This window comes from Typopeltis vanoorti, chromosome 18, assembly GCF_054136105.1.
Source record: "Typopeltis vanoorti isolate ZY-2024b chromosome 18, IOZ_Tvanoo_1.0, whole genome shotgun sequence".
Lineage (NCBI taxonomy): Eukaryota > Metazoa > Arthropoda > Arachnida > Uropygi > Thelyphonidae > Typopeltis > Typopeltis vanoorti.
Window position 1 is genome coordinate 97,830,676 of NC_143566.1, and position 25,183 is coordinate 97,855,858.

General features: G+C 35.3%; 1 protein-coding gene across 4 annotated transcripts in view; it reads right to left on the reverse strand.

Annotated features, from left to right (window-relative positions):
- The window catches only part of Su(dx) (WW domain containing E3 ubiquitin protein ligase suppressor of deltex), a 436,167-nt gene that overhangs the window by 30,556 nt on the left and 380,428 nt on the right, over positions 1 to 25,183 (reverse strand). For all 4 annotated transcript variants that reach the window (XM_090407874.1, XM_090407872.1, XM_090407873.1 and 1 more), the window contains 2 exons: positions 22,159 to 22,299; positions 7,975 to 8,095 (listed from right to left, as the gene is read on the reverse strand). In XM_090407874.1, the coding sequence (XP_090264000.1) occupies positions 7,975 to 8,095; positions 22,159 to 22,299 (262 nt within the window). The remainder of the gene's footprint in view (positions 1 to 7,974; positions 8,096 to 22,158; positions 22,300 to 25,183) is intronic.

A 25,183-nucleotide genomic window follows, 5' to 3' on the forward strand; every position in this document is an offset into this window, starting at 1 on the left:
AACATATATGTATTTGATTCATAAAGATGAAAACAAACTGTATCCATAATGTATTTCAAGTACACCTATACATCAATATATATAAATTTTGATTCATACATTTTTATTAAAAAATCATTTCATAGGCGAGCTACCAACAAGAACCAACACTGTCATATGAAAATCTCATCTCGATTTTTTTCTCAATTAATTAACTGTTTCTAGCGACTAAACTTTTGCATTAAAAATATTATTTGACATGTTCTATAGAACATAATATCAAGTAATATTTAAAATTTTTCTAATTTTTAATTGGAAATATTATTAATATTTCCAATACTGGCTGAAAGAATTGTATTTGAAAATTGCTGGCGTTTTATTTGCAATACATTCTGAAGCTGCAGTCACATGGCCAGTGCAATCTCATATGGTTGAAAAATGGTGATTACTGCATGAATGGAGGAACACATAGAAGTCAGTAACCCTTTCACGTATCTTCAAACTGAGAAGCTGAAGTTATGTGACAGATGTGACTAATTTTGCTAAGTTTTCTTTTTATTTTACGAAACATTAACAATGTACAAAAAATTAAATCGGATGAACAGAACATAAAAGGACACACACAGTAAACAAGGAAATGGTCTTGTATGCTTACATACTATAATAAATAACTCTTATAAAAGTGTCATTTATCAGATTTATCCTCTTAGCAAATTTTCCTGAATGTATTTGGGTACCCAAATACATTCAGGGAAATTCAGAGGTATGAAATATGACTAACGTGGTTGCATAAAAGTCAAGATGTGTGCTTTAAGATGAGAGGTCTAAATTAATGACAAATATAGTAATTTTTCCTCTGAATGGGGGAAGAGACCATATATTTTTCTAAAAAAGTTACTAAACAAGTTGATTTCTCAGTTAAGAGGAGACATAGGTGGATCTACAAAAAAAAACAGCAATTATAGCAAACTTAGGACACAGGGATCAACATCTTACTGGAATGGTCCCAAATGGCAGGATTAGTTGTAACTGACAAGAAAAATGCTTGCAACAGTAGAATATGGAATTTTATTAAGAAAGCGACTCAGGCTGCCTTAGGTGAACCGGTCAAGTTTGATCGATGATTAGTATGCATATTAACTAATGCCTGGATCATCAGGAATAACAATAATAAGTTCTTAGCATTAGTAAATGCAGAAATGAAAATATATTGACATTAGTGGCACTTGAAGGGATATCCAACATGAATGGTTCCAAAGAGACAGAGTTGTATTGATAATTCGATGATAAGAGGTGTACTTGATAAGTATATGATGAAAACATATTTCCAGGGAGTAAAGATCAAGAATGCTAGTGAAACTGTTATTTTGAAAAGAGAAGTAAACAAGCTCATTGGTTTAGCAGGCACGAATGATTTGAAAGGTGAGAAATGAAATGAGAAAATATGAAGGTATTTGCTGGAAAAAGAAACAGGAGAGAGAGAGAGAGAGATTTAAGACCAAGTCTGCTGCCATGATATGATAAGAATTAACTGAGAAGAAGGATTATGACTGCAAATAAGTCATTGAAAAGATTGTAACAGGAGGAATGCTGTGCAGTTTATAGATGTATGAAATAAATTTGATGAAAAAACTTTTAATCAACAATGGACAGAAACTGGCTAAACAAGTTGTTCAACAAGAGGTTGGAAATGTGAAAACCAGGAAAAAAGAGAGGTATGGGGAGGAGGAATCACGTCATTTTTGCTTTTTCACTCTTTTTCGCTGTATTGCTCATGGGCATGCTGCTTACAGCTTTTTTTTTTATTAAATTCTTTTTAAAATATTCCTTCACAGTCGTTTAAGAGTTAAAGGCAAATAACTAGGAGGAGACCACATTGCCTTTCAAGAATGCAGAGAACCAATGTTCAATCCTCAATTTCACATGGTGCAGATACCTGGTAGTAGGTATCTGCTAGGTACTGAACAAATGCAGATGGGCTGGCAATTCAGAACTCAGTTAAACTATTGGCTTAAACTACAAATGCATATGATGATACAATATGATGAAATTGCATGCTGGCTGGGACACTGTCCAGTTAAACAAGGCCTTCACTGAAACCAAGATGAACAGTGAAAAGTCAGAGATCAGTTACTGGAACAAACTCCAACTCAACATCTAGAAGACAAAGAATAAAACAAGCATAAGAAGAACTGAAGATAAGAATCATCAATATTAGGAGTATTAATGAAATGAATGAAAGGGAAATCAAAATTGCAGAAGAATTGGAAAAGTACTGCTCAGACATAACTGGCATTACTGAAACAAAGCAGACAAAATCAGGTGAGATCTTACTAAATAATAAGTATAGGATGTTATATTCATGCAATAATGATCAAGGAAATAAAGGAGTAGTGATAGTATTCAACATCAAACATGAAGATAAATTTCTTGATTGGAAGCAATTTCAAATAGAATGATGGAGAAATGGATAATGAAACTTTTTTGCACGTATAGTCCCACAGAAGGCTCTTCTAAGAAAGAAGTAGAAGAATCTTTCTAGTCAATAGAACAGGCAACTGACAAAAAAAAAAAAAAAAAAAAAAAGAAAAAGAGGCCCTTGTTGAAGATCTCATCAACTGAGCAGGAAATAAATTCCACCAGGCATATAGGAACGATTTGGGAAAATTTGGAGAAAAGGGCAAAGCTAATAATAATGGTAAGTATTTGATGGATTTCTGCTCATGACACAGACTAGTCAATACTAACACCATGTTCCAGCATAAAGATGTGCAAAACTTCATGTGGAGAGAAGATACAAAAAATAAGAAACACTTCATCGACTATGTCGTTGTGGATAGTGATGTTTCATGTTGGTTCAAGATGCAGAGTGTGTAGAGGATTTGAAAGTGACCATTGCTTAGTACTAACTAGGATAAAAATGAATATTACATTGAAACTGAGCAGCTTTTACAGGTAAACTGTAAGCTCAACTATACAAATATTACCAAAGAAAAAATGAACACCAGTTTAAAAACTTTTGAGCCTAGCAAACTCCGAGGAAAACACCGAGTCAGCTAGGAAGCATGTGGTGAAGTTGTCTCCAAAAAAATTAGAACACCATAGTGAATACAGGAAATTAAAGAAGTAGTCCTGGAAAAAGAAGAAAGCATACTGAAAGTTCCTAGCAAATAAGTCAGCAGATGTACTAAAAGAATGCAGAAAAAATTTAAGAGAACTAAGTTATGTGTAAAAGTAATAAACAAAAGTCACAGGAAGACTTTGGTAAGAATACAGAAAATAAATAGCAAGAAGGTGGCAAAATGTTCTGGTGGCCATTGAAAAATCTTAGAAATGAAGGAAAGAGTACTTTAAAAGGAATCAAAGATGACAAAGGTAACATGTAAACTGAAGATAAGGATATCCTAGATGTCTGGGATAATTACAATGGAAAACTTTTAAATGAAACAAGAAGTGCTAGAACCATACTAGAACATTTAAGAGGAATGCAAAGAGGAGTACATATCAATACTTGAGACAGAAAAAACTTGAAATGTGAAAAAGCAGCTGGAGTAGATGATATTTGACCAGAAATACTTAAGTATGGAGGTGTAAATGTTTTGCAGTAGTATAATTCAGAGGGACTGGTTAGAAGGTCAAATTCCAGATGATTTGAGTAAAGTTCTAATAGTTCCCATCTATAAAAATGGAATAAAGCTGAATGTGAGAATTACAGACAAATTCCTCTACTAAGTGTTCCAAGTAAGATTTATGCCTTGAAAATAGGTTGAGAAAGATTGTGGAAGAGAAACTTGGAGAAGAACAAACTGGCTTCAGGCCAAATAAATGTTGTCAAGAAATAGTTGAGAAATCATGAGAATATGACAAGAATCGGTACTTAAGTTTTGTAGATCTGGAAAAGCTTTCAAAACAATATATATGGGGTAAATGGAACATTAAACATGGCAATACATAGTCTATATTTTAAGTTCTAAGTCAGCAGTTAGAATTGAAGGAAATACAAGAAAATCATTTGATATAAAATCAGGGGGGCAAGACAAGGATGCATAATGAAAGAAAGTGGCATTAGGTCTGATATTAGAATTAGAGATATCAAACTTAGCTCTTTGCTTTATGCTGATAATGTCTTAGTCCTAACCACATATATCTATTCTATATATATAAAAAGATAAGCCAAAATTTGAAATGTTTTTATGTCAGGTTTTTTGTCTTACCAGCCCGGAACTCTGGGGGTGGGATCCCCCCTAGTATATATATATATATCACAAGTCTCCAGGATAACTAAACTGAATAACAGCTGTAACAAAATTTGGCATGAAAATGGGCAATAAAAAGACCAAAACATTGAACACATCAATTGCATTCTGAATGGAGGGCCTAAAGAACAAGTAAAATATTTCGACTATTTGGGTAGAAGTTTTAGTGAAAATGACAGTTCAATCTGGAAATAGACAAAATATTAAGCAAAGCTGGTATGTGGTATCCAGCTATAAAAATTATATGGAATAAGAAACACCAAACTAGCAGTATACAAGACAATGTTCAAACTAGTTAAAGTTATGGATCTGAGTGTTGGGTTAGAAATAAAGCACTTGATAGATTAGAGACACAGATATCAGGATTCTGAGAAAAATTAGGGGAGTAAACGGATAGCATCAATGGCAAAATCAATTAAAAATGAAGATATTAGAAAGAAACTTGGCATCATAAATTCAAGACTGAAACTGAAACTGAAATTAATGTTTCTTAATGTGCTGAGCACATTAAGAAACAATAATGCCAATATAACAGCAGGATTGGATGTCTTGCATTATGTGAATGTGCAAGAAAACTGGAAGTCTCTAACTAAGCTGTTTAAGTCTTAGCTCTGGCATGATTCTGAGGGAGTGGAACGAAGGAAATATAATTCCATTATATAATGATGGTTCAATGAATAGTAGCAAATTACAGTGCAAGTCCAGTTAAAGTATTAGATGATTTCTTAAAGTAGAATACAGGAATGAATAGATAAACTTGTAGATAAGCTTATATGCTGGTTAGACATACTTCTAATTTTTTATGAAATGACAACGTAAACTACAGTATATTTAATATTATAAAAACTTTAATTAATAACTACTTATATTTTAGCAATGTTACATTGCCATCTTGAGGGATCACAAAACAGTGATATGTGCACGAAGACACTAACACTAAGCAAATGAGGCTGAAGAAAGGCAACCGAAGTTAGTCCTAGATAGGTCCCCACTAGTGGGCTAAATTGGGCTGTCTTGGTTGTTGGGCTGATGTTCTTAGAATACAAGTTTCTCAAATTTAGAGCAGTCTCATGCACCCAAATGTGTTGAGGTTTGGGAAGTTTTTCAGAGCTGATGCTAATTCAAGGAATAATCTTTTATACTTGTACTTGCTGCAGTGTAATAAAGTGGCCTTCTTCCAGCATATTCTGTGGTGGGTGTCTAATGCATTGTCAGCAAGTCCTGAGTGGCTATATTGGTTGAACCAGATGTAGTCCTTGTGTTCAGATATCCTGATATTGGCTATCCTACCTGTTTGGCTGTAGTAGGACTGTTTGCAACTGCAAGAGACCTGGTATACTCCAGGTAGGTCTAGGGAAAGTGGCGTCTTTGTTGGAGTGGATAAGGGATGCGAATTTCTTATGTGGTTTGTAACTAGTTGTGAGGTCATGTTTTCTTATGATTTTTGTTAGTTTTCCAGATGTACTCTGGATATAAGGAATGGTGATAGATTTAGAGTAATCTGTTATGAAGGTGGAGGGGTAGTTGTGGTTAACTGGTTTTAATATTTCTTGGATTTTTTGGGGGTTATAGCCACTGGCTAAAGAGGTGTTGAGGATATGGTTAAGTTCAGTATTTAGGGTATTGTTATCTAAACTATTGTTATTCAGATAACAATACCCTAACTACTGAGTTTTTATAATCTCTCATATTGTTGGGAGACGAGGGGGGGGGGGGGTTATGACTGCTGGTGAATGTATCTACATGCATGTGTAGGTTTTCTTAAACAGAGAAACCCAGGGATCCATCAGGCTTGCATGTAATCAGAGTGATTAGGAAAGGAAAACTCTTGTTATTTTCCTTTTCCAAGGTAAACTGGATCCTGGGCTGTTGATTATTTAAGTGTGTTGAGAAATTGTGGAGTGTAGCCAAACAGTGGATTTGTGAATTTATGTGGGGCAGAGTTTAACACTTTTTCTTCCAAGGTCTCCATAAAAGAAATTGGTCCCGGATGGAGAAGTTCTCATGAAGAAACATGAGTCCTCCACTCTCTCCACCCCTAGCCAATTTCTTTATGGAGATCTTAAACTCTGCCTTTTTTGCAAAGGCATTTGCTAGATATTGCACAGAAAGCTATTACATAAGTTGCAGCAAATTAAAATGGATATGAAGCTGGTAGAATGGATAGCGGTAGCTGACAAACAGAGTAGTATATGGTGGTGGAGTAGAATCCATGAGAGTGAGGACAATGGAGTGTTCACAGCTCTATATATTAAGGTCACTAACATTTAATTTGTATATTGATATTGAGAATGATCATAAAGATGATGTAGAGATCTTGCAGGATGATTTAAATAAACTGGCAACATGGACAAAGAATAATGGTTATCAGTTTAATATGACAAAATATAAGGTTAAAGGATGATATACTTTAGGGATGAAAATACTGTATACTGTGCTTTACAATGATGGTACCGGATTGCATGCAACTGATGATGCTAGGACATATTGCAAAAATTGGCCAAATAACTCAAAGGATTACTTGGATGCTGAAGAACAATGACAAGTAGAGTTAGGGAAAATATTATCACTCTTTATAAGGCAATGATATGGCCTCATCTTAGCTACTGTGTGCACGCATTTTTTCATCTGAGTCTCTTCGGAATGAGAAGGTGGTGAAGAGGATAATGACCAAAATTGCTTCCAATGAGAATAGATTTGAAGGAGTAAGGGTTGCAAAGTTTAGTCAACAGGCAGAAAAGAGCAGATCTGATAGAAACTTTAAGAAACAAAAGAGGCCGAATAAGACTGACACAAAAGATATTTTTCCATACATAATGAGCAGGAAGAACACTAAGGGTCACCCCCTCGAAGTTTTGTAAGAGTGTGGTTAGTAAAGGTGTGAGGACTAGATTTTTTGCTTGGAGAGTGGTGAATGATTAGAAAGGACTGCCAAAGATAGTTGTGAGTACTCTGACAGGGAATAACTTTTAAGGACAGTTATGATAGGTATTGTGTGTGTGAAAAATATTTAGTGTGGGCCACATGCAATTAGTTTTCTAACTGCTTGGGGATGTAATAATAATAATAATTTTTTTTTGTTGTAGAAAACTTCATAAGATCTTGTGTCCAATACAGAGTTTAGGTCTGTGAAAATAATATAAACTTTTTAACAACTCATAATTTCTCTACATCATTCTTACTGGCACCTAGAAATTAGAAGGCACAAAGAAGTCATTGTTCAATCTCTCATTTCTAAATTTGTCCATGTCTCTCTCTCTCTCTCTCTCTCTACTTAAATAATAGAAACATTAAGTTTCTGTCACAAATGTCTTTCATTTAAGGCATCTTCATGCTGGGTATTAATTGTTATGGCTATACTCTTATTTTCACAATCTTTGCTGATTAAATAAATCATCTTATTTTTCAAAAGGATCTCACTTCTTTTCCACTGTTTCATATGCTGCTCCATAGGCACAATGCTACACTATAAAAAAAAGCTATAGTAAAAGATCTACTCTAAGAAAACTGTTTCTGTGATCTCTACAAGTTTTCTGTAGTCCATCAGGTAACTGCATTTTTTTTTAATACTAAGACTAATTTCTAGCTGTTTGCTAGTGGTGATAACAAATGCAAGTTAAAAAATTCCTTCACCATTAATCATAAATACAGTTATGTTTATGACCACTCACAAGATAAAGAGGAAAAGCATTAATAATAATAATAATGAATGCTGAATTAAAAGAACTAGAAAGCTCACCTCTAATTCTCTTTCATCAAAATAATGCAGCCATTCAAGTGGTAATACTTCATTAAAACCATCTAGGAATGCTTTAGTTTGTTCTTCCTGGCCTCGGGAAAATCTCCAATCTGTCATTAACCTAAAATAAAAAAAAAAGAAAAACACCTCACACTGGCATATAATTATAAAATAAGAGCAGGAGGTCAGAAGTCATTTTTTTTACTATATTTTTTGAAACGCACATGTTATATTTTATTCATGAAGCTTTATCAACTATATTTTTTAGCTAGTGATTGTTCACCTTATCTTTATCATTTGAATAAATCATGTTACACTTGTTATTTAGAAATATCTCATTACTTAGTACCAATGCTTCATATGTTGCTGTGAAATTGAGGTGAAGTGAGATGAATGCCACTAAGCATAGTTATATGTATCTGGCAAAGGGACTGAAATGAATGCTTTGGGATTGGATTTTTTAAGTATATCTCGGGAGGGAAAAGATAAAGTTTTCCAATAGTGCCAAGCAAAGTGTATAAGAAAAGCCCGATGGTGAGTATGAGATTATCTGAAAAGGCTAACATGACAAAATATGTAGTGAGGTGTTGTTAGAGACCTGAGAGTTCAGTTGCTGGGGATAGAGAAATGCATAGCAAAATTGAACAGGTACTAAACGAGTAATCATTATGGATGACTTAAATTATTCAATCATTGATTGGGTAGAAGAGAAACCTAATGATAACAATGACAAAAAATTTGTTAAGTTGTTGAGAGACAACTTTCTCATGCAGGCATATACAAGGGTGGTCTGAAAAGTTCTCAGCCTAACAAAAAATTAAAAAATGAATTTATAATTTCAAAATTATTTTTATTTTTCAACATAATCTCCCTTTAGACTAATACATTTATTCCAGTGATGCTCCAGCACCATTATCCTGTTCCTGTAGTGGTTCTCAGTAAGATCTGCAAAATATCCCTCTACAGCTGCAATCACCTCTTGATTCGACAAAAAACACTGACCAGAGAGGAAGAGTTTTAGTTTTGGGAAGAGATAAAAGTCAGAGGGAGCCAAATCTGGGGAATAGGGTGGATGTTCCAACAATTCATAGGCAGATCCCTTAATTTTCCCATTGCCAAAACACTATACATATAACAATATGTATAGTGTTTTAAAATGCCTATAGTCTCAGCAATTTCACGCACTTTGACTCGCTGGTCATCCAATACCATATCGTGCACTTGATCAATGATTTCTGGTATTACACTTTTTGGACGTCCTTCACATGGATCGTCTTCAAGGGTACGGCCACATTTAAACTTGGCAGCCCATTTCTTAATTGTCGAAAATGAAGGAGAAGAATGTCCATAAACTTTTATGAACTTCGAATGAATTTCTTTTGGTGTTAAACCTTCTTTTACAAAGAATTTTATAACTGCCCGATACTCAATTTTATCCATTTTAAGGGATAAAGGCAACACAAATTGCTTCAGACAGCTGTATAAGACAAACTACTTGATAGAATGACTTGCAATTTTACATGGGCTTATGACAGATATATCAATTTAGAAAAATACTTAAGAAGTAGCCAACTATATGGATGTTCCAATCAGGACAGGTTATATAATGAACTACAAATCTAGCAATTATGATAAACTCAGAAAATACTATCCTTGGACACGTGGTATCAGTTACGGAATAAGAAAGATATCAGCAATGCACGGGAATCTTGGCAAAATTGCTTAAATGAAGCAATATCTGAATGTATCACTAGAGTTTGAAGAACAAATAGGGTTAGAGTAATAAGGATGTGCAACCTTATTAAGCAAAAAAAATTATAAGAAGAAGATGATGATGTGAAGGAATATCATGGGAATAAGAGGAGCTATGAATTATAAGTATAACCTCTTTATTTTTCTTCTTTACAAGCCCACATCTGGATTGCTATGCACAGATTTGGTCTCTGGGTTCCAAGGAGATAAAGAAGCTGTGCAAAGGATGTAAATAAGATTTACAAAGATTATATCATGATCATGGAAAGTAGATTATGCAGATAGACTGAGAGTATGTGGATCACAGACTGGTTAACTACAAAGTAATGAGTATTGTACGAAAGCTAAATCAGAGCACAAAAAGAAATTGGCTATGCAAGCTAAATGTAATTCAAAAGAAATTTATAATTATGCTGGAAGTAAAAGAAAGAATGAACGTGGAAGAATAACTTTAGTGAATGCAGATGGTACATTTGTGTCAGAAACTGATGATCTTCTTCAATTAATGAGCACTCACTTTACTAAAATATGTCAACCAGGTGTAAGTAGCATGGTGCACAGTGCTGCAAGAGAAGGAAAGATGGAAGAGCAGTTGCACAACCTGGATAAGAATTTGGTAATAGTCTGCACATAATCTAAATGAAATGACTTGCTGAATTGGCTTGGTCTTTGATATATGGTATATCAAAGACCAAGACTGGTATATGTTTGTATAACTTGAGTCTCGGTTCAGGAAAGATACCACATCAGAAACAGTGTATGATAGTTCCGTTGTACAATAGTGCAAAAACTGATGTGTATAACTACTGGCCTATCAGTATCTCTGGAGTGGTGTAAAAGATTTTAGAGAAGTTGTTAAGAACTTAAATGAGTTGACAGATAAGCTATACTCTGCAAGGAACAGCATGAGTTTACTAAAAGGAGGTCATGTTTTAGCAATTTGCTCATATTTTATAACAACATTATGGCTAAGTTGGATAAAGTAAATGGATACACTATGATACTGTTGGATTTTGCTAAGGCATCTGATAGGATACCACATGAAAGGTTGCTGCATAAACTGGAGAATATGGATTTGCAGTACAAATTTTAGATTTGAATAAATAGATGGTTGAGAGACAAGTAGCAAAAACTGGTATACAGTGGGTGTGAATCTGCCAGATTTAAAGTGATTAGTGATATATCTCAGGAATGGATATAAAAATTTGACTACTGTTGTTCAATCTACACATTTTTTTAAAATTTATTTATATGGGGTTCCCCACCATTCCTCATCCGTCCCATCCGTCATTACTGTCATCGTAAATATGACTGTAAATCCATGTGTGTGTTCACAGGCTGGTTTTGCCTGTTCTGAGGGACGAAAAACCCAAGTTGCAAGGTGAAGAAAACCCCTCTACCTCCTTACAAGGCCGACTAACTCACCTTTCAGCGAAAGAGACCAGATAAAGGTTCCTCACGTCATGGATGGGAATCGAACCCAGGTCTTTCCGACCAAAGGGCTTTGTCTATACCAACTAAGCTAGGAGGCGCTAATCTATACATTAATAACATTAAGTAGGAAGGATCTACCAGGAGATGTTCTGTTTGCTGATGATGAAAATATAGGAAGGACAATCAGGGATGCTACTGTTATCAAGCACTTGCAGAATTATTTTAATAGACTGGAAATTTGGTCAAACAAGGGCTATATCACTTTGTTAGTGTAAAGCAGGGGTGGTCTTCAACCATTCAAAAAGTGCAGGCCGCATTAAAAATTTCAATGAAGCCCACGAGCCACTAAGCTATACTGCGGTATTTAGAACTGTAAGATGCTTTCCAGATTCACAAGGAAAGCTGTGCATTTGACATTTTACATAAAATCCTATAAAATTAAACCAACTTAGCTTTAAGAGCATAGATAGGAGTTGGGTTCATGATAAGTAAATATAATCGATACTTGAAAAAAGATAATTTAATGAAGAAAACATTCATTTTTTAAATATCAATGGGCAATTTGGCAATGTTTTTCCTTGAGAGCTTGTCGATGTTGGCATCAATGTTAGAAGTCGCTATGCGCAGAATATTCTCGAGATGTTGGTCCATACTCTGAGTTCTTGTCTTGGACTTCACATGCTTCATTCTGGAGAACTGCTCACATTAGTATGTACTTCCTAATAAAGCTCACATCTTCAAAGCATCCTGACGAAGATTACGGAATGCGTCCTCAGAAATGTAGTCTTTGTATAATGTAAGCAAGGACACATTGAATAATTTTTCTCTCAAAGAAATGTTTTGGAGTTCAAGCAGCTCCATTTGTACTGAGCCTGGCATTTCGGCAGCATTGACACTGAATGGCATTGAAAATAAATATAAAGAAGACTGTTGGTTAAGAAAATCACTAAATCTCTCTTCGAATTCACTTCGCAACACGGCTAATTTTGTAGCATGTTCATCAAGAGACGAACAGTTAGACTCAGCGAGAAGCTGAAAATGAGTTAAGTCTTTTTTTTTTTTTTTTTTTTTGCAAGTTGTGCCTCCCAAAGTTTGAGCTTGGCCATAAAAGCTTTGATGTGATCAAACAGAGTGTGCACAGTTGATCTTTGGATTGTAGCTACGTATTTAGGTCATTCATATGCAACAAGATGTAGGTCACAAAGGCAAAGTCTGTCATCCACTTTGGATCGTTAAATTCCGCAATCGGATTCCCCTTGGTTTGCATGAACTGTTGTATTTCGCTCCTTAAGTCGAAAACTCTTTTAAGAACCTTCCCTCTGCTCAACCAATGCACATCACTATAATAAACCGCATCGCTGTGAGCCATCTTGCACTCTTTGTTCAAAAATGTTTGGAATTGACGATGATTTAATCTTCTTGCCCTAATAATGTTGACGACAGTCACAATAGCTTTCATCGTGACATTCTCAAATCCAATAGTTTTTGCACACAAATTATCCTGGTGGATTAAACAGTGGTAATGGACGAAATCTTTTCCTTCTAGTTCCAGTTATTTCCGTATAAGTGCAACAAACCCTTCGTTCTTTCTCACCATAGCATTGCCACCATCAGTTACTACACCCTCGAGGTTGGTTAAACTGAGGTCAAAACGCTGGAGCTTTTTCTTGGCGGCTTCAAGAATATCAGTGCTTTTCGTCATTCCCTTCATAGGTACGAGTGCTAGCAGTTCTTCTGTCACTTTGAATTGTTGATCAATGACATGGACAAAGATAGCCAGTTGTGCTTTATCCTTCACACCTGTGCTCCCATCTAAAGCAAGTGAATATGGCGTAAATTCGGATGACTGTTTTTCTAAAGTTCCTTCAATGTCATTAGCAAGTTCTTTGACATCGTGCTACTGTTACCCCAGCCAAACTCGGTTTTTTAAACACTTCCTTATTCCCCAGCAGCTATGAGACACTCTTTCACAAACTCGCTATCCACGAAGGCATTTGATTTTTTAGCTATTTTTTTCAGCTATTACATAACTTACTCTAACACACGTTTCACTCTCTTCCCTCTGCCTTTTAAATGTACCCTGCTGGCAATTTAAATCAATTTGGAGACGGTTCACTTTGTCCATGCGAAGCTGCCCTTGAAGGTGATTGAAATTGGACACACGCTTTGTCTCATAGTGTCATTTTCTATTGTATTCTTTTGATACTGACACTGACTCAATTAAACACACTGGCTTATCGTCGATCGGCACAAAAAAGTACAAATTGGTCCACATTTAATTAAAAACCGAACAAGAATCACTCGATTTACACTTTTTACTCGTAGATGCCATAATGATGGAAGGTGAACCCAAAAAATGATCCAAAATGGCCGTGTAACAGTTATTATACACTGAATATGTATCACACTAATTAAAAAAGTCTAGCAATATAAAACCACAATAAGCTGTGGCTGACACGACGAACCTACGTGTGCTTATACACGAATATTACTGTTCACAACTGATGTGGATGAGATCCTCTTGTATTTATACGAAAATAATGAAGTATCGAGAACCTTCGTATCTGGAAGGCACTAGACAGCACACTCGAATGAACTACTGCTTCAGCCATCTACCTGCGACGTTAGTACTAGTACTTAAGTACCGCTTGGCACTGGCAGACGGCCGAAGAAGTATGTCTATTTAATATTTATTTTTATAGGATTTTATGTAAAGTATCAATGCACAGCATTCCTTGTGAATCTGGAATTCATTGAAATTGTTTTTTATTTAATCACGTTTTATTCTTTAGTAGTTATTTTTTTTTTTTTTTCAAAATGGCCAGCAGGCCACAACAAAGAACTTTGTGGGCCATGCATTGAAGGCCCCTGGTGTAAAGTTATAGATTTTGGTGTAATGTGATTTCCAACAGCATATCATATTAGTAGGGCTATGCAATAAAGATATTGGTCAGGCTACAGATCTTGACATTATGATGGATAGGAATTTGAAGTTCAAAGGTCACATAGCAAAAACTGCAAATACAACTCAAAGGATAATTGTAATGCGAAACAAACTTTGATATGTAAGGATAAGAAAGTTTTTCTTCTTTACAAGCCCACATCTGGATTGCAAAGAATGGAAATAAGATTTACAAAGATTATATCAGGATCATGGAAAGTAGATTATGAGGACAGATTGAGAGTATCTGGATCACAGACTGATTAACTACACTGGTTAATTCCTTCTATTCATGAGGCTTTGTATGCAAATTCGTAGATTGCAGTTTACGCACTGTAAACAGCGATCTATGAATTGTAGTAACCCTTGTTGAACGTGGAACTTATACAACGTAGTTTCGATATAAGCCAGTCTACAAACTGTAGTAACCCTTTATCTTTTCATGTATTTTTCAACGCGACTTAAAAATCAAATTTTATCTTCGTTAAATTTGCATCTGCCCGTATTATGCATGTAGTTATAAGTAGCGAATTAATATTAGGGGAAATACCCTTTAGCATACATGTTTTACAGTATAAATGTTTATTGTTGAAAATTGTCTTTGTTTTCTGCCAGGAAAGTGCATTAAAAATCATAAGTATGTTAATCTCAAACTGAGCACTTTATTTTCTGGTGAGTTACATACAATATGTAATGCTTTTTTTTATGTCAAAAAAAAAAAAATATATAGAGCGCTTTTGCGATATACGCGTTTGTTAACAGGGATAAACCCACCCACTGTAAACTGCCAAGGTAACAATTGAACAATTTAAATCAATTTGAAAAAGGAAAGAAAAGAAAACACCAGCAATTTTTTTTAAAATGTTTTCCTAACTAAAATTCATTTTTTTATTTATGTTGTGTCATGTCTTCTATTTCTACTTATGAATTAACGGTCGTATAAGGTGGGATTATCCTATAGCTCTCGGGAATCACTGCCGTTGTGAACGCAAGGCAAACGAAGCAGTGCTTGGGCAGACCGAGCATTACTTCGTTTGTCTGAGCTGGACCAGAGGAGATCACTGGTATCATGTATTAGCAATCACCGCAGCAGATGCTAGGTCGTATGAGATGCGTGTATTCTCAAATCGTCTACTCAACTCCCCCCCCCCCCCCCCCATGATTAAATCACGAGTGCTCAGCCCTCTCCAAGATTAAACCCTGAGTGCTCAGCCCTCTCCAAGATTAAACCCTGAGTGCACTATTGCTGAAGATACATTCAGTTTCAATCAGGCACATAAGACTCAACCTTCAAACTTCTTTATAAGTGCTCCAATCTCTTCAATAGTGAATTGATTGATGGGGAAATAGATCTAAATGAGGAGGAACTGGTACAATTAATAGATGACGTTGAACCAAATGCCGAAGATTCTGATTGCAATGAATCTGTTAAAGAATTCAGTTTAAAGAAATCAGCAAAAGGAATGGTCTCTCAATGGAGCGCTCTGGAAAATTCACGAGACAATTGGATATTTGTTTATATTACGAACTTAATAAAAAATTGCAGCATAGTGGTAAGCAAGGTCTTATTACCAACTTCTTGATAACTAAACCAGCCGAAATATGCAATGAGAATTATACAAATGATGTCCAAGAGATTTCAAGCGATGACAATGTCTGCCACTCGTAAATAAAGAACATCTATGAAATGCTAGTTTTGAAGAGAGTGATGACTATTAAATTATGCACTTTATTTTATTTTGCCTAAAACATTTATGTATTATGCGCAATGAAGTTTACGTACAATTTATAATTTTTTATAATTTTATACTATGTATTTGTGTCATAGTTTATATGTTTTCTTAACTTATATGAATTATGAATTACTTGAATTAAATAAAAAATATTTTTGTTGGATATGTCATTGTTTATATAATCTTAAAAAAAAATTATTTCGGAACCTAACCCTACTTTTTCTATGTGATCTGAGTCTCGCATAACGCTATTTATATAATGTGGCATTTTTGTGGAACCTAACATCTGCATTATACGAGGGTTACCTGTACATTCTTTCAATCTGTCTTATACTCCACATTCCAAATGCCAGTTACTAGAATACATTTGCACATTAATATTAAATATCTTTTGTTCAGTTCTCATGCAGCATTTACCTCCCTCCCACTTAACACCTCATTCCATGCTACAGCTCCAAGCTGTCTCCTGAACTTTTCATAATTACCAGCCTTATAATTCCATATATATATCCTTTCCTCCCAAAATTCATATGGACCCAGGTAATTCACTTCATCAGAGGTCCATATGAATTTTGTTCCTTATGTTTCCTTATTTGCATACTGACAAAGATAGTTGTGTCTCAAGAACTCAAATTCATTTAACTTATTACCAAATGTTTTCTCTTCATTACAATAACATACATATTTGTTTACATTAAAAAAAAAAAAACCAGATTATATTCCTTTGTGAGCCTTTTTGTATAAAAGCATCAAGAAATATGTTAAATTTAATAATTTTTGAAAAAGTATAACAAAGCTATATTATTTTTTATAGTTTTTATGGGTTTAGCATGCATTTATCTTTTTGATTTTTACAGGCAAGATGAAACGATTGCAAGAGGAAGTCTGTTTTGCTTGAATATGTTATTTTACACTTATTATTTAGAAGGAATATGGGATCTTCCAGTAATACACGTTGAAGCATTATGGGCCAAAGTCTTTGCTGCAAAGCTTAGACTATGCGACTAATAAGTAAAAAGGGTGTTAGTTGAAGCTCATGATAAGGTTTAATGGTTCCAATATTTCATCTCTCTCTCTCTGTTACAGACATCATTGGGTATACAATATGAGAACTATAACGATGCAAATAAGCAACAAAACATAACAGAAAATCTATACTTTTTAGATGTGTGCTTGGTATGGACACCGGTAGGCAGCTTTGGGAGGTTTAAGAATTACTGTTTTTCAAATCTTGGGAAGTTTTACACAAACGTATTTATTGGGATTTGGTTGTTTTTTTCAAATTTCTGTTGATTCCAAGGTCAGTGATGGGGGCGAGGAGATCCCTTCTTTTGTATTAGCTACAATGAAACACAGTAGTTTCCCCCCTTTCCCATTGGATTCCACCACATGTTTTGAAGGAATGTACCAGGGAGTTGACATCTGCCTTGGTGTACTTGTTTAATATGAATTTTACATTGATAAAGTTCTAAAGAAGTGGAAGGAAGGCAAGATTGTACTACTCTACAAAACGACCCAGAGGAAGACCCAGATATAAGTGGATTGATATGGTACAAAGTGCCACGATAGAAATATAAGATCTGATAATGTTGGAGTCTTGACAAGTAACAGACTGATTTGGAGGAAAATTGTACATAGGAAGTTAGTAATGATGTAAATTTTTCATGTAGTACTATCGTATCCTGTACACTCCTGTACACGTCAGGAATTTGATGATGATGATGATTTATACAATAAGATGTCAGCTGCAATGAATGAGGAAGATGGATACATGGTAGTATATATTTTTTAAAGTTTTTGATAGATTGCAACATGATAAGTTGATAGTTAAACTAGAACAGATGGCATTAGATAGTAGATTAGTGCACTGGATTAAAGATTGGTTGTCTCAAAGGTATCAGCAAGATGTATATAGAAGGGCAATATCCCAGATGAGGAAAGTCACTAGCAGAGTGCCTCAAGGGTCTGTTTTATTGATTAACTTTGCGTGACATTGAGACCGACCACAATGGGTCTTTCTTGATTGATGTCTGAGGATAATAATAATTACTATAATCTGTATGTTGAAAGGAGTGTGAGATACAGGGAGGAAAAAGTATTGTTAATTTTATCAGCTGGAGAGGTTTTTTTTATTTTTTTTTAAATAGAGGTTGGATCTCCATTAAGTAGGATATTTTATATCATATTGTACCATAAGGGAGATAAGTGATGGTGTCTGGAAATAAGATAGTTTTTTAATTAATTTATTTATTTTATTTATTTCTTGTGCAGAGCTGTTCAGATGGAGGAAGAATGAGTCTAATATCTCTGAACCATGTGGCCAAATGGATAGCCTGTTTCTTTGAGAGAGCTAAACATATTGTTCTGTTACCCATCACATTTCGGAATTTTTTTTTTCTTTTGGCTAATAATTTTATTACCCCAAGACCCAATGAAGTCAAAGACTCTAGCAGGTCCCTTTCTTATACATATAGCTCATCATACTGTGCCTTAAACACATTAAAATTCTCTGCAGACACCACATTCTCAGGCAAAGCATTCCAATCATTCACAACTATGCATGCAAAAAACCTGCTTCTCAGTCCCTTGTTCACACCCTCCTCATAGAGCTTCCAGAGATTATCTCTTTATCTCCCACCATTTTATGAAAGCCCTCTTTAACATTGATTCTATAACAACCCCTTACCAACTTGTACATCTCTATCATATCACCCCTCTTTCTCCTATCCACTAGGCTCTGTAAATTGCATATTCTCAACCTTCCCTCATATTCAACATTCGAGATCAGAAACTACCTTAGCCTCTGTACCCTTTCCAACATCGCTTCATCCTTTTGAAACCCAGGTAACCAAATCTGTACACAGTAGTCCATGTGTATCCTAATCAAGGCCTTATACAATAGAACAAGAATCTCCTTACTTCTACAAGTCAGTGTTCTCTGCATCATTTCCAGAATTTGTTATGTTGTAAAAACAATTTTGGCAATGTGCCCTCTAAATTTTAGATCCTTATCCACCATCACACCCAATTTCTTATTTCCTCCACCTCTGACAATATATCCCCACCAAGCATAAATTTTACATCCCATCTTTGTTTCCCAAATTTTAAAACCTTACATTTTGCAACATTGAACTGGCATCCCCATTCCTGTGCGATGCACTCAATCTATTCAAGTCTTCTTGTAAGGACACAACATCTGCTCTACTGCACATAGTTTGTGCAAACTTTACATCAACTACAAACAACTGAATATTCCTATCCAAATCTTCCCCAGTATCATTAATATACATGTTAAACGGCAATGGCCCTAAAACAGACCTTGAGGCACACAACTAAGGGCTTTCCTCTTCTAGGCTATTGCTTCCCCATACACAGCTCGTTGATACCTATCAGATAATGAACTAGTCTAATATCCAACCCCCATCTGCTCTAGTTTGGCTATCAGCTTATGTGGTATGCAAAAGCCTTTGCAAAATCTAAGTAATGGATACTGTGTATCCATCTCCTTTGTCCAATGAAGCCATCACCTTGTTGTAATAAGTAAGTAGATTACTAAAACATGACCTCCCTTTAGCAAACGAATGCTGTCCATCAAATATAATACCAATGTTGTGAAACCCAATTCTGGAACCTGGTTTTCACCAGCCATTCCAACATTTTAACTACAACAACTGACACAAAGATGAGCCTATGATTTGAAGCTTGAGTTCTGTCAGCTCCCTTATGAAGTGGCACAAAACCCCAAACTAGTAGTATACAGGATAGCATTCAAACCATTTTTAAGTTACAGATTTGAGGATGAGTTAGAAATAAAGCACCTGATCAAAGATTATATTCCACAGATATGAGGATTCCAAAACAAATTAGGGGAGTGGAAACACAGATGACATCAGTGGCAAAATCAATTAAAAATGAAGATATTAGAAAGAAACTTGACATCATTACATTCAAGAACGTGTAAGAAGAGCTAATCTAAGGTGGAATGATCATTTGAATAGAATGGGTGAGGAAAGGGTACCAAAACAGGTGTTTGATGTAGAGATGGTAGGAAAGAGACCCCAAGGAAGACCAAACTCTAGATGGATTGATTCGGTCTGAAGACAATTTTGTGTTTCTTCTGACCGAATCAATCCACATCTAGACTTTGGTCTTCATTGGGGTCTCTTTCCTATGATCTTTGCATCAAACACCTGTTTAGGTACACTTTCCTCACCCATTCTATTCAAATGATCATTCCACTTTAGATTAAGTCTTCTTACACATTCTTCAACGTAACAATGTCAAGTTTCTTTCTAATATCTTCATTTTTAATTGATTATGCCATTGATGCCATCTGTTCACTTCCCTAATTTGTCTCAGAATCCTCATATCTGTGGTTTCTAATCTTTGATCAAGTGCTTTATCACTAAGCATTGGAGTGACCATATGGTCACTCCAATGCTCGGTGATGTGACACATATCAGGCCTCGCCATACAGTCCTGTTGTATGCTTTTCTGTCGGCTTCAACACTCTCTGAAGATCAGTCACTCCACACACACACACACACACACACACACACCATTAATCCATCTCACTGATGGTCTATCCCTTCCTCTTTTTCCAGGAACTTTACCTTCTATTATTGTTCTGAGAAGTCTTCCTTCCATCCTTTCAATGTGTCCAAAATTTTTTTAACTTTCTTCTGTCACTGTCCTTAAGGAGCCTTAAAGTTCTACTGATCTTTTCTAACATTTATTCTAAAATTTATCTAAAATTTATTTGTATGCATTTCAGTATCTGATATCCTCAACAGCTTCTTTAACGCCACATCTCAAAAGCAGCTTCTTTTCTTATCTAATTCTTTAGGTTCCAAGTCTCACATCCATAACTCGCTGTTGGAAAAACAACCATATCCAAAATCCTCAACTTTGTTCCCATGGAGATAGACCCATCCTTCCAGATTTAGACAAGTCTCTGACTGTTCCTAAATTCTAATCATTCCTAATCTTCTTCTGACATCTACTGAACAGCAATTCTTCACATTAATAATGAATCCCAGGTACTCAAACTTGTTGACTTCCTCAATTCTTTCTCCATTAAGGTACACTTTTTTCTCAAGAGCTTCCCTCTCTATATTTCCTTTGAGAACCATAATCTTTGTCTTGCTAGGATTGAGTTGAAGTCCTCTGTTATTACTGATCTTGTTAACTTTATCAAGAATTTGTCCTAGTTCTTCCTTGTTATTACAGAGGAGTATGGTATCATACTCAGATTATTGATCAACCTACCACCTATCCTAATTCCTGTCTTAAGCTTATCTAATGCTTCACGCATGATGCCCTTCACATAATATACTAAACAACTGAAGAGAAAGTTAAGCATTAACTCCTTTCCCAACCTGAAGCCAATCAGCCAATCCAACACCTGTTCTTACTGTGGCTTCTTGCCTCCCCGTACAAGTTGGCTATCAACCTGATAATGTGTTGAGAAAAACCCATTCTTTTCATTACTTCCCACAGTTTCACATGCTGTACACAGTCAAAAGCTTTAGAGTAGTCTAAGAAACACATTACCAGAGGGAGTCTGAATTCTTTATATTGTCTTAGTATTACAAAATGTTAGATATAATATTGGAGTGCTCACAAGTAATAGACTAATCTGAAAAAAAATTGTTGATCGAAGATGAATAATAAGGTAAACTTAATCATGTAGTGCTCTCATAGTTGTCTGAAAACCCCTTGACAGGAATGGTGAAGAAGAAGAAGAAATTATATTATTGTTTTAATTCTTTATCCAAACATGAGCAAAGTTTTTGTATGAAGTATCTTCACAATTAGGATACTTGTATATGAAGTCAGTATGACATCACATCTAATTGCCCTAGTATCCCATAATGCAAAACACACTTCCTTTCAGATGATTATATTGTTATGAATTATGGAAAGGGTGACTGTTCAAAGAAGTTTCAATATTTACCGAGGTCTTATCAGTGGGAAGCAGACCAAAGTAGGAAATATCTCCATGGATATCTCTCTCTCCCACTGATGAGACCATAATACAGGTTGAAATCAGTCTAGGTAATATATACAAGTAGCCTATTTTGAAGCTATTCTACATATAAACTTTCTTCACTCATGCTTGCATTGAGGAGTAAAACAAGAATATAATTTCCTGTTTATTATAATTTACTCTGAAAGCAAGGGAAAAAAACTATAATTATCTTCAAATGGAATCAATTTTAATCCAAGAAAGTGTAAACTATCATGAAATAAACATAGTCCAATATTAATTTCATAAAATAAACATAGTCCAATATTAATTTCATAACAATAAAAGAAGCATACCGAAGGTATTCATCTTTATTTTCTTCTGTAACTTTAATTTCACCACCTCCTGATTTTAGTTCATGAGACTGAATCTGACCTAGAATTTCAAAGTCCACACTGAAAAATAACTCCAGGCCACATTCTTCAATATTATTTTCTCTGGAAAAGTAGAAGAAATAAATATATGAACTATATATATATCCAACACTATATCAAATGTTGAAAAATAACAGAAAAAAACATAAAATTGAGTTTATTAGGTATACCTACTGACAGCGAGTAGCACACTTACTATCCCTTTAACCTTCATTCACAGAACAGCCTGAATTTTTCAGGATGCACAGGGATACTGCTCAGACTGGATAGAAGTCATTACTTATCATAAATAGCTCATTCCATTTCATTCCCATTCTCAATTAAGTTGCAAATGGACAGAACAATGCCAAAGAGATAGAGTAAAGCCACTCTCATACTTCCTAGAACCATTCCTGAAATTTGTGCACAAAATATTTTGCTGATAATAACTTACCACATGAAGAAACTGTGAGCATGAAAGAACACACCTAGTTGCAACAACTTGATATTTTGATCTACTCTCTTTCTCCTATTCATAAATGAACTTCAAATCCTATTTATAATTCTGATGATGATGAGAGTATTCTCTATTTCTTCTTATCTGTCAAACCTTATGATGTCAAATATCTCAAAACACAAGATCCTCCAAAATCAATGTCTTAAACACCGATCTCCATACCATATTTCAGCAGAATAAGAACAACCTTACTAACTTCAATGCCACTAAAACACAACCTGGCTTAATTTTCAAGGAAGAAAAATCACACTTTATGTCCGTATAACTTTTAATAATGGCAAGGTTTTCATGCGAGATTCAATAACTCTTCTTCAATTGACTTAAACATCTCACTCTACTTGCATCAGCATATCCGTAGTATTTTCTGCTTCCAAAACATTTGGCATTTTCTGCTCCAGATATTATTTGTTATTTGTATAATTCTAACACTATAAATCATAAATCTGCCAAATCTTAGAATACTATTCTAACATATGATTTTTAGAGAGTCTTTTGGTGCACCAAAAGCCACTCTAAAAATGTCTGTTGTGCAGAGAGGATGATCTTAAATTCCATTTTCTTCACAGACTCAATCCTGTCACTTTCTTACAGGCATACTGTTTCTACCTGATGACTTCTCTAGAGGTATTTTCATGAGCACTCTTCTACTAATCTACCTGCTATCATTCTTCCATTTTTCCTTGGGATGATAAACACATGAGCAATTTGCTGATCAAGACTTGTTCACTCCCTGTCCAATTCCAAACATACTAATCAATTTCTTGTTCTATTCATCTACCTTTATGCTTTGGAATGGTCTTCACAAAAGGACTATAAGCTATAATTTGTTCAAAACATACCTAATCATTCCTCCCCACTTTAATAATGATCCCACACATGAAAGGTCCAAGACTTATAACATAACGGTGTCATCTGTGGGCAAGTGATCAAACAGAAAAATTAATTCATTAAAATGGGTTTTAAACAATTAGGGATTGTACTCATAGGGAAAAACTGTATGGTAGAAACTGTTTCAAAGAACAAAGATGGATATAATGATGGATATAAGACAATGAATGAAGATAGAGAGAAAAGAATAGGGGGAGGAGTGTTATTGATGATAGCCGATGAACTGCAGTCAAAGAGAATAGAAGTTCAACTGCAGGACAGTGAAACTAGCACATTTGAGCACATCTATCCGGTGTGAGATTGAGGCCAGCAGAACAAAATATATAGTTAGATGCTTCTGTAGACCAGGGGATGGAATAGATGATGGAGATAGTATGCACTGACAAATAGACCCAATGAGTGGAGGATTATTATGAGGGATTTCAACTACGGTAACATTGATTGGAAGGATGAGAGGACACATGGGAGGAAAGAAATGGATTTTATGCAGTTAACAAGGGATAATTACCTGAGACAGTGTGTAATGGAATATATTAGAGTTCGAGAGAGCTTGAATTTGACTATAATGAATATGACCACGTTGCCACCAACTGGTAAGAGTGATCATATGGTCTTCACCTGGGAGGTGGCTAAATTTGTGGAATTTTCAGTTAAGACAGGGTATATGTGGAATTACTGGGCCGGTAAGTATGACAAGCTTTGGCATGTAAAACTGAAAAGGCTGGATGTTGATAGTGCATGGAAAGTGGTAAAGGACTGCTTGGGGGAGGTAATGGCTGACTGCATAGCTTGAGTCAGGAGAGTAAATCAAGCGGGAGTTAAATGGATGAATAACGGCATTAAGTTGGAGATGCCAAAAAAAAAAAAAAAGATGTGGAGAGAATTTAAAGAGAAAGGTGACACAGATCAGAAGGGTAACTAGTGTGGTAAGAAAAGCAAAAGCAGATTATGAAAGGAAGTTAGCAAGGTAGGCTAAAGAGAATCCCAAACAGTTCTTTCGATATGCTGCAAGAAAAAGAAAAAATGTATACGGCAGAATGATTTTAAGGAATGCTGATGGTAGGAAGGTAAATGAATCAGTTGAAATAGTACAATTACTAAGTGAACACTTTGCAAGAGCTTGAGGGAACTGATGGCTTATACGGGAACTGAGGTCATGAAATGGAGGTGAATACCACATTACAGAACATTAATGTGGATACATCTGTGGGATTGAATGGTATGCCAGCTCAACTTTTACGTGAAGCAGCAAAGGAATTGTCAGTGCCCTTGATCATATTGTTTAATCTAAGTCTCAGTTCTAGTTCTGGGTTAGTTCCGCACGCAGGGGGGGGGGATAGTTCCACTGCATAAAGGAGGTTCCAAAACTGCCGTTGCAAATTACTGATCAATCAGCATATCAGGAGTCATTGTCAAAATATTGGAGAGTTGGTCAAGAGCAAAATACTGGAATGGATAGATGGAAATGAGATACTGTATGGGAGGGGGGCAGAATGGTTTTGTGAAGGGTAGATCATGCCTTGGTAACTTGTAAGGGTATGGGGTTTACTGTTGCACATGGGG